At 33.3% G+C, this 10,730-nt stretch overlaps 1 protein-coding gene across 1 annotated transcript; it reads right to left on the minus strand.

The window, feature by feature from the left end:
• LOC18604231 (protein O-linked-mannose beta-1,4-N-acetylglucosaminyltransferase 2) lies at nt 987-2,402 on the minus strand. Its single transcript, XM_018116998.1, has one exon. The coding sequence runs from the start codon at nt 2,400-2,402 to the stop codon at nt 987-989; it is 1,416 nt and encodes a 471-aa protein (XP_017972487.1).

Consider the following 10,730-nt stretch of genomic DNA (forward strand, 5'->3'; position numbering starts at 1 on the left):
TTTTTTTTTTCAGGTTTGATTAAAGTATGAGTAAGTTAAAAACAATTAACAAATTTTTTAAAAGAAAAGATGCAAATCATCCAAATGATTTTCCTATGGTTGAGTCACCAAGTCTCAATGCTTCAACTCAAGAACAAGAGCAATGTGAATCAAAAGTCAAAAACCTAATCCTAAAGAAATTGATGCTTTTTAGTACAGAGTCAATAATTGATGAATTTGAATTCAAGAATCGTTGAACACAATTTTACTAAAAGACTATTGTAAGTATTTTTTTTCTTAATTTACATGTTATATAAAATTATTATCTATTATAAATTTTTTGATTGTTGGTTAAATTCAATATATTAATTTTTAAAATTTTAGACTTTATTCCTTTGTCTTTGATCCTTAACAAAAATTGACTATCTTCGCCCCTACAGTTGTGAATTATAGATGCTTAATGAATTGTTCCTTACCATTATTGTTCCATACACTTGTGAATCTCACTCAAGTGTATGATTTGTATATGTGCTTTTTTCCTTTCCACTTGGCTCAAAGATAAATCTACTAAATGCTCAAGTTGTCTTGGTGTGTACCCGTCTCACGTGGACAAGAAATGAAAAGTGATGCTTACATCTCTTAACTCTCCCCAAGATAAGATGTTTCTAGGAGTAAATGGGGATTATACTTAACTTACATTTTGTCTTATCCTTACCTTTCCTTAGACTTTTGAATACCATTATGTGTTTGAATGTAAAACCTTCAAGTTAGAAGTTTTTAATTGTTGAATAACTAATATATGAACTTTAAATAGTTGTTTTCCGAACAAAAATATAAGAAAATTATTATCTTTAAGAATAGAGTTACATTTGATGAAGATACAATATGGTTTTAATTGATAAATATTTCAGTAATTCTTTAATCGCTAAAAGGATTTCTCCCTACTTACACTCAAGCTAAATTTGAAAAATGAAATGCAAGGAAGAATGACCCTCATAAGTTAATGTTTACTGATGTAAAAGCTCAAGAGCTCTTAGCAAAGTGGGTCTGAACCTATTCACATCAAGGTTGACATTCTGATTATCCAAATACACTGCCTTGAATGCCAACCAACCTTGTTTCCAAATGGAGGATGGATTGTTTAAAACCTCATGCTGTGGTGGATATTGTTGTATCAAGGTACTCTCTTCTGTTTTAATCTTATAATCTAAGTACCGTATGTTCATGTCCTTGGAAGGCTCTCCAAAAGCAGTTCTGGCCGGCCATTCCACCCCTCCAATTGGAATTATTTGAATCAAAATGGCATTCTCAGGTAGAAAAACCATGTTGGTTAGGCCAGCTCCATGAACTCCCATCATAACATCACAAGAATTCACTATTTCTGCAAACCTTGGTACATTCGTGGCCTCCGCTACAACTACATCGTAGCCCAAGTTTCTAGCCATTCTGTCAATTTCGTCTGTATTCGTGAACGTTCTTGTTCTGCTTCTTGAGACAATGAGAAGCCGAGGTCTTGCCTTTCCATCATCCTCCATCCTGATCGTGGTAGACTTGTTTAAGGAGTACGCACTTCTCAAAAACTGCCTGAAGTTTTTCATTGAATATGGTGATTTTGAGGTATCAATACTCAGCTCGTGAGGGCTACGTTTGAGACCAACAATCACACTTGTGAAACAGTGGATGCTTTCTTCATTATCAATGTCGATAACGTCGTAATTAGACAGCTTATGCAGTGTGATTTGGAACTTCTTAATCCACCATGGATTTCTGTCTGTGATAAGAAACTTGACTTCACCATCAAACAGTCGAGCAGTCGAATACAGCGGAATAATGATGTCAGTGAAGTCATGGTAGTTGTTTCCCGAATATCCGCCAAGGGAAAAGAGGACGGCCGGAACTCCATGATTTTGATTGCATTGAGGGATCGTGTTGTTATCCACCGCAGGTTTGATGGACCATTTCTTGACCGTACTCATTGCATGTTCGTCTTCTTTTCGAGTATAAGGTCTGATAACCCGTGAGCTGTTTTCTTCCAGGATGCTTTCTTGGGGTGAAGCAGAGAAAAGAACAGTCGAGGATTTTGCATCAATCCTTATATCACCATTGATCTCACAGAAGTCTGATCTTGTCTCTGAATTGCACACTAACTTCATTCTCTTCGGTACAGAATTCAAACCTTGAAAAACCAATGTCAAAATCATACAACTAATCAGGCTAATCCTAATTTTCTTGAAAAAGGAAAAAACGGAAAGGGAAATTGGGAACTCACGAACTGATATTGGATCCGTGTAAGGCTTGAAAACAAGGCAGAAGCACAATGCAATGAGCAAACAACCAAGGAATGCACCATATCCAAGCTTCTTCTGGTCAGATCGACTAAAGCTTCTAGCAAATATTGTGTCGTACATAATTTTCTCACCCATCCTTTTTCCCACTCAATGTCAAGTGCCAAGCTGATTTGATTAAAGGATGCAGATACAAGGAACCCAAGATTTTTCTTTTAAATTTGAAGAGTAGTTCAATTAAACCCTTTCGTTAGGCAGTCCAACAGACAACGACCGAAGTTTAGAAACCAAATAATTAATTATTCTAATTAAGACAACTATATTGAAGGAGGTTGGGGAGGATTTTTCTTTGATTAATTGCTCTCCCAGTTATCTCTAGCTTTGGGTTTTCTAATTGTATGGGAGGGGTCTTTGAAGAACCTTGTCGACTGCTATGACAAATATACATCTCAATGATTAGTTTGGTGATTTTCTAACATATCATAAGAAAAGATGTACACTCCACCTTTGGCTTCGGTAGGTGATGAGATATGTCTCAAAGTAAATTACAAATCTCATAGTATTTAGATGCTTACCTCGAACTAATGAGTCATTGCAGAATTTCCTTGCATCACCGCTTTAACAAACATAAGTGATACAATCATACAATAGATCCAGGTATTAATTAAGAGGTATCCAAGTATCGATCTGTGGTTTTGTAGAATGAGATATCTCAACAATGTGTCTTCTTTATTTGTTTTCTTGTTGGGAAAGGCTGAATTTTATAACGTAAAATGGATCCACGTGTTTGCATTGAACAATGTCTTCTTCATTTATTTATATATTGTTGTAGATGCATGGACTGATGGACACATTCTAAAAGGAGGAGTTGTTAAGGGATTGTTTTCACAGTAATACAACCACCCTTGGATTCGTACCTTCTTAATTAAATAAATAATATTTATTTTAATATTCTGATTTCTCTTTCTTACCTCCTTTCTTTATGTATAGCATCACGTCAAGTGGACTAAGTTTTGAGATTAATATGACAAATTTCTTTCCAAGAATTGACTACATATGTTATGTGGGCCTATAAATATTAAAATCAGTTAATTAACTTCATTAAAAGTTTAAAAATTGAGAGAGAGAAAAACAAAAGAAGCTTAAGCAATTGGCGATTCACAAGAAAAAGGAGGACAACATGCTTGAAATTGATGGGTTGGAAAGATAGTGGTTGTAAGGTACTAATAGCAGAAATTGTTTTTTAGTTAGGTATAATCTTTTAAAAAATCTTTGAATTATTTAAAAAAATTAAATAAAATTTTATTTTTATATTAAGTTTAATCAAATTTTTATATTTTTATTATAAATCGAGTAGTCTCATATAACTAACAATTGACTAATTGTCACTAGTTAAAAAGCTATTTTTCATTTTTACACTCATGTTGTATTGACGTAGTGTTGAGGTGGAAAGTGAAAAGTGTCATGTCGCAAATTATTACAATATATTAATATGCTACGTCAATATCATAGGATATAAAATAATATGTGACGTTTATAGTAATGATAGTTAATCAACCGTTAGTCATAAATACATATTTAATTAAAAAAATATAAGAACTTGATTAAATATAATAAAATAATTAGAGTTTATTTAAAATTTTCTTAATAGTTCATGAACTTTTTTAAGTAGTATACCATTTAGTTATCAACTAATTAAGTATTGGCAATTTTTAGCAACAATTATTTTTTTTATTCTTTTGGTAAAGAGTAGTAACTCTTGCTTTATGATTACCTATCCGGAAAATGTTTGGACTTTTGTCCTAAATTTTATTTTATTTTCCATTAATGGGTATTGCAAGACATTAAAGTGAAGCAAACTTAATTTGTGAAAAAGAATTTCCAGAGATTGTCATTTGGAGCATCAACCAGAATTAATATGGCCATATCCAGCCAAAATATATGGGCTATTTGGAAGTGGTGTATAACGTTACCTTGCTTATTAGAGTCAACGTTAGGCAGCAAATTCACGCACCATTTTAGTTTAATATAGTCGCCGACATCTATATTGGAAACTATACACATACATTGGAGTTATATTTACCTCTCCCAACAAATTGTTTTATTCTAAGTACCTTTAATTTTCAACAAGTTATCTTTTGCTAACAAGTGTCCAAAGACATTTGTTAAAATTGCCATATTAAATAATATATTCACTTAATTATCAAAATTTATAGTATTAACTATCAATTATTATATTCAATATAATAATATCATTATAAATTATAATGTTAACAAATGCTGTTAAGGTACTCTTATTAGAATTAAAGAATTGTAATTTGACAGTTTACCTTCAAAATTACAAAATTGAATATTCATATATTATATAAACTCATTAGATATCTTTTTTTTAAGTTAATGTACACGAATATTTGGCTCATTGATTAATGTATGATCTTCCTGCGTAAAGAGTAGGATTTGAATTCACCTTCCCTCAATTACAAAAAATAAAAAAATAACAATCTTTTCGGCTAAGCTATTGCATTTATCAAACGGTTGCTCCATGTCTTACCAGATTTGGACAAAATTTGCAAGGAAACCGAGATACGATATGAAAGTTGTACTTGTCAAAAAATTAGGAAACAATTTTAATTTCAAATAATCATAATTAGAAGCCTCACCACGTTGGACAATAAGTTTGCCAATACGTTTCATAATGGAATGTCTGGCTTGAGCAGAAAATAAAGTAAAGTCAAGAACTTTAAATCTCCGGGATATTGGTAGGCTCGATTAGCCCTTTAGAAAAAGGTTTTTGATATATGGGCGACGTTTTGCAAAGGCCTGACCAATATACTTCTTGCACGACACCGATCACCTAGTCTCTGTCTACCTAAACAAGTTCGAAATTCTACGTGGGGCAAACTGGCACAAGGCATCAATTTTGTGCTTCTCTATCTCGAGGAGGTAGATAGTGCTCTAGCCAATCGTTGGCACAGGTCGTTTGTTGATTTTGAATTCTTCCTCCTCTCTTGCTCTTGCCCTCTGACATGATTGTTGGACAATTTGACAATAAATGCTCTAAAAACTTCCTTAGTAGTAGCCATCTGTTTTTAAAAATATTATAACATGTTTAGTTGAGGGAATGAAGAAACATTTATCTCTTTGTTTGGTTGTCACATGTTCCAGGGAATAATCATTGGTTGTCACATGTTCCAGGGAATAATCATTCTTTCAAGATCAGCTAAAACTAAGGAACGGCCCTCAACCCCTTGGTTGAGGAATAGCCTTAAAAAAATGATAAAAATCAAAATGTTCCTTACAAGTTTGGAAAATTACATATTATATATTAAAAGACATAATATTTTAAATTTCAAAATTAATTAAAATTATTAATATTTTAATTCTAATAACATTTAAATTATAAATAAAATATTAAGATTTTAAAATATTAATGTTAAATTATAAATAATAAATTTAATATTTAAATGATCAATTATTAAAATTTAAATTAATTATAAATTATTAATATTTAACAAATAAAATAAAAAATAAATAATCATATATTATAATAAAGGGTATTTTTGTCTTTTTGTCCTTTATTATTTTGTTATTCCAAAATTATTTTTACCAACCAAACATTGTAATAAGTTATAATAGCAATTCTTACCTTATTCCATTTTGTCAACTAAACCACATAATAACATTTCTATTCTATTTTTACTTTATTCTATTCCCATAGAATACTTATTTTATTCTATTCCATAAACCAAACATGCCATTAGTGTTTTTGTTGAGAGATTCTACCATGGCCCTAAAGCTTTTTCGAAAATATTAGAATATTTGATCAATCTTTTCAATCAATCTATCATTCTTGCGATTACGAAACCTACAAGTTGAGCCACTAGAGTTGCACCGCTAATAGATAGAGTTGCTAGAAACATGAGCAGTAGATGCTTCCATCTCAAGTATTTATGGATTCTTTCATGTGATTTGTGTGTTTCTCTTTGGTGGCATTTTCAACCTAGTCTCACTGAGTGTGCCAAAAGTAAATGTTGTATCTTCTACCACATTAATTATTGGGATTTCTTGGAAATGGTTGTGAAACTTATAGGGTTTGGAAGTATATGGTGTGGTTGGGTTATGTCTTGTGCGTCCACTGCTACTACCGCCGTTCTTGTTAATGGCTCTCCGACTAGATAAGTGAGTATGGAAAGAGGTTTATGACAAGGCTGCCCTTTTTATCCCATTCTCTTCAACATTATGGTTGAGGTCTTTAGTGCCTTTATGTTTAAAGCTGCTGACTGGATACTTATTAAGGGTGTGGATGTTGGGTCTTCAGACATTTGTGTTTCCTACCTTCAATATGCCGATGACACAGTAATTACTTGTGAGTTGAATCCTTTCTACCTTCTCAACACTAAAAGGCTTCGTAGGTGTTTTTAGGTGATCTCCGAACTCAAAATTAATTTTCAATAAAGTTTTCTCTATGCAGTGGGCCATTAACCAGCAAACATCATTTTAATGGGCTAACTTGATAGGTTGTAAATTGGGTAAGCTCCCTTCCACTTACCTCGAATTTTCTTTAGGGGTTGTTTCGGGCTGTATCTCAATTTGGCAGCCTATCATCCAAAAGATTGAGGGCAAACTTGCTTCTTGGAAGGTAAGGACTTTTGTCCATGGGAAGGCGAGTGACGTTGTTGAGATCGGTTATGAGCAGTATGCCTTTATTTTTCATATCTTGTTTTCAACTCCTAATGAAGGTTTGAAATATAATAAAAAGAATCCAAAGAAGGTTTTTATAAGGGAGAGGGACCAAATTTGATTCGTAGATTGCATTATGTCAAATGAGCTAATGTTTGCAACTACTGTGATTTGGGACGTTTGGGGTTGGTGGAGCTTGGTCTTAAAAATACAACTCTCCTCAATAAATGGCTATGGTGTTATGGCAATGAACCATAAAGTTTTTGGTGAAGTATTATTGATGGTAAACTGGGGTTGGATCGTGACAGCTTGATCCCAAGGTTTGGTAACAAAAACAAAGCCTCAAGTATGTAGAGGAATTTTATTAATCTGATTCATGGCAATTATGATTGTGATGATTTCGTTATCAATGGCATGCATATATCTTTGGGTAGTGGTAGTAAAATCAATTTTTGGGAAGAAGAATGGATTAAAAGGTGCATCCTTCGAATGACTTTTCCTAGAATTTACGCCTTGGCTGTCAAGAATGAAGGGAAATTTTGTGATTTCAGTGAATGGGTTATTAATGATTAGACTTGGAATGTCTAGCTACGTAGAGGTGTGTTTGGATGGGAAAGTGAGTATTGGAAAAGTTTCAAAAGTCTTATTGAAAGTCAAGTGGTTAATAGGGGTTTTCATGATAAACTCATATGGAAAGGGACTTCTACAGGTGACTATTCTTCCAAATCTTTCTATCGTCATGTTTTACTCTCTAACACCGCTCATGTTGGACATTGGAAATTGATTTGGTTTGGCCTTAAACTTTTTAAAATTAAGGTATTTTGCTACCAATTAGTGAGAGGGCAATTGACAGTTAAAGAAAATCTAGTCAGGGGAGGTTTTATCAATTTTAACGCTGCCATGTGTTTACTTTGTAGAAGGGAGGTGGAATTCGTGCATTATTTTTTTTTCACTTGCAAGAAAACTTGGTTGTTTTGGCAGCAATGGTATGGCATATGGAATATCGTATGGGTTTCTCACTCTGACGCGTTCGTTTGTTTTCTCAATTGGTTGGACCTTATTGTCAATTTTGGTAATGGCTTGGTCTAGCAAATAGCTTGGTATGCCATTATTTAGGCAATTTGGATTGCATGGAACGATATGGTGTTCAAGGGCAAAGAATGGGATGGCTCCCAAATCTTTGAACTCACCAAGGTTAGAGTTGCATGGTGGATGAATGCTAAATGACCTAATCTCAATCTTTCTATAGGAGATCTTGCTCGTTTTCCCAATGAAGGAAATATTCTAACCAAAACCAAGTGTGTCAAAAAGTTGAGGTTTGGACTTGACCCCAAGCAGAAGTTCTAAATTTCAATACTGATGGGGCATCGAAAGGCTGTCTTGGGGAATCGAGAATTGGTGGTATCTTATGTGATGAAAATGAAGACACACTTGCTTTTTTCTCTAAGGCAATTGAAGTTCCTCACGTAAGTAAAGCTGAACTTAATGCTGTGAAGGAGGTAGGTTTATTATTTGCAGTTTCAAGGTGGAACATAACTTACCCCTTGCTTTTAGAATGTGACCCCAATAACGTAGTTAAATGGATCAAAAAGTCGAATGAGGTGCCATGGAAATTAAGGCCACTTGTTATTCAAACTTTCAAACTTCTCAATACTGTATTGAGATGGGACATTAGGCATATCTTGCGATCTGTGAATGATGCAGTTGATAGCTTAGCAAAGGAAAAGGTGCTACGAACTCAAAGTTTACAATGGGTGATAGGTGTTGATAATGGAGAGAGTGATGCAGCCTACTTAAATCCTGCTAGTTGACATAACTATGTTTTTGTTCTACTTCAGGTAATTTTTTGTGTTGCTCTTTTTGATTGCAGGGGTTAAAGTTTTCTTAAAAAACTCACTACGGTATAGGAGCTTGGGGAGCTTTAATTGTTGGCACAAGAAAAGCAATTTAGACAATCACAGATAGCAACTTGGATGTGTACATGGTAGTTTCTCTTTTGTTTACTGTTAATGATCATTTCTGATGTCTAAAGGCTTTTTCTTTTTTGTTCTGCTCCTAGTTACCTCTATTTGGGTTTTGTCTAAGGTTGTGCTAACCTTAATGTTGGATTGGGGTGATGTAAATGTGTTGTTTTTAGGGCTCTTGAGGTGGCTAGGATCTATAGATTATGTTTTTTTTTTTTTATGTTTTTCTGCAGATGGCTATTGGTGGTTGAAGGTTGATTTCTTCCTAGTTTTGTAATCTTTTTGTTATCTTTTTTTTGAATTGAAAGAAACCATCTTTTCAAAAAAAAAAATCTACTAAGCATGTCAACAATTTTTGGACAAAAAACAACAAAGTGTGACTTTAGTGACCTTCACCTTTCAAGGTGAAAAGACTAGTAGATGTAGACTAATTGAAGGGCACCTTAGGTATATCGAATTAGATGAAAGACATTAATGTAACAAATCTAGCAAACAAAATTGTAGTTTAAATTGAATAATAGAATGATAATTCTGGCAGACAAAATTTTATACATAAGAGTCAATTCAAATAATAAGGCTTTGAAAGATGGAAGCCACCGTGTGGAGTTTGGATTGTTTGAATGAACACATGCTTAATGAGCTTACAAATATATTGAATAACAAAGTGTTTATGGTAGATCGATTTGGAGATAAATAACTACTAGCTAAAGAATAAAGAGGAAAAGCCAAGGGCTTGGAAAGTTGAAATTTGAGCTTTTGAATTGAGTTGAGATGTATTATGCATTGTGTCCTTTTGTGCTTGATGTCATGGCTGTGTTTCAACTTGAAAGACATGTTTGTTAGGTAGAGGAGAATTCTTATTTATAAGCCTAAGACTCACCTCATCTTTTACTGATGTGGGATCCTTTACCTTTTGCCCCACCCAATTGTACGTGCAACCCATAAAGGAGAAGGATCTTACTTTGGTTCGAGTTTACCTCGAGCCTAGTATCTTTGGGGGGGCTTCCACATTAGTGAATGTTAAATCACAAAATTGAAAAAATAAGAAAATAACTTCAAGGCATGTATCAATGCCACTGTCCTTAAAGTTTTATTCCCTCCCCCCCCCCACGCATAGTATGCAAAAAGGTTGTAGGCGATAAATCTCGAGAATACAATGAAGCCCAGTGATTGCTTACATTTTCACATTGATGAAATCAATCCATTAAGCATCCATTGGTGCATGACAAGATTATCTAACTACTATAAGATTTTTCTACAATAAAATGATATAGAAGAAATTTGGAGAATATTGAGAAAGGAAAGAGAGATTGTTGTTTTCTATATATCTTTTGTCTCAGAAGAAAGTTCATTTATAGGTAAAGTGACTGTCCCCAATAGACACAATTGTGTCTGTTTCAAATAAACACACTATCTATTTCCAATAGTCATAATTGTTGGTTTTTCAACAAACATGATTATTGGTTTTCAAATAGACATAAATGTTTGTTTCTAATAGTCACAATTATTGATTAGCACTTCTGCTATCAATTAAAAATTATTATTTAATTACCTGCACCAGCACAAATGCTAAGTGCCATTATAATATATTAATTAAATAGTATTAATTTAATTAATTGAAGATCAACAAGGCCTGAAAAACTCATCTATGATCCATCTTACACTCTAGTCCACTTTAGTCCAATCATTATCTTTTTTATTTAAAGGAATTTTTTTCCTATGTGCAATACACTCATTATTGTTAAAAATGTCTAATAGTGAAGAGTTGGGCTACTCTAATACCATTTGACATGGCTTATATTTTTAATCCAGAAGACATACC

This window comes from Theobroma cacao, chromosome 3 (genome assembly GCF_000208745.1).
Source record: "Theobroma cacao cultivar B97-61/B2 chromosome 3, Criollo_cocoa_genome_V2, whole genome shotgun sequence".
In the NCBI taxonomy this organism is placed as follows: domain Eukaryota; kingdom Viridiplantae; phylum Streptophyta; class Magnoliopsida; order Malvales; family Malvaceae; genus Theobroma; species Theobroma cacao.

Coding starts and splice junctions, on each gene's coding strand:
- LOC18604231 (XM_018116998.1), bottom strand. CDS start 2,402: ATGGGTGAGAAAATTATGTACGACACAATATTTGCTAGAAGCTTTAGT.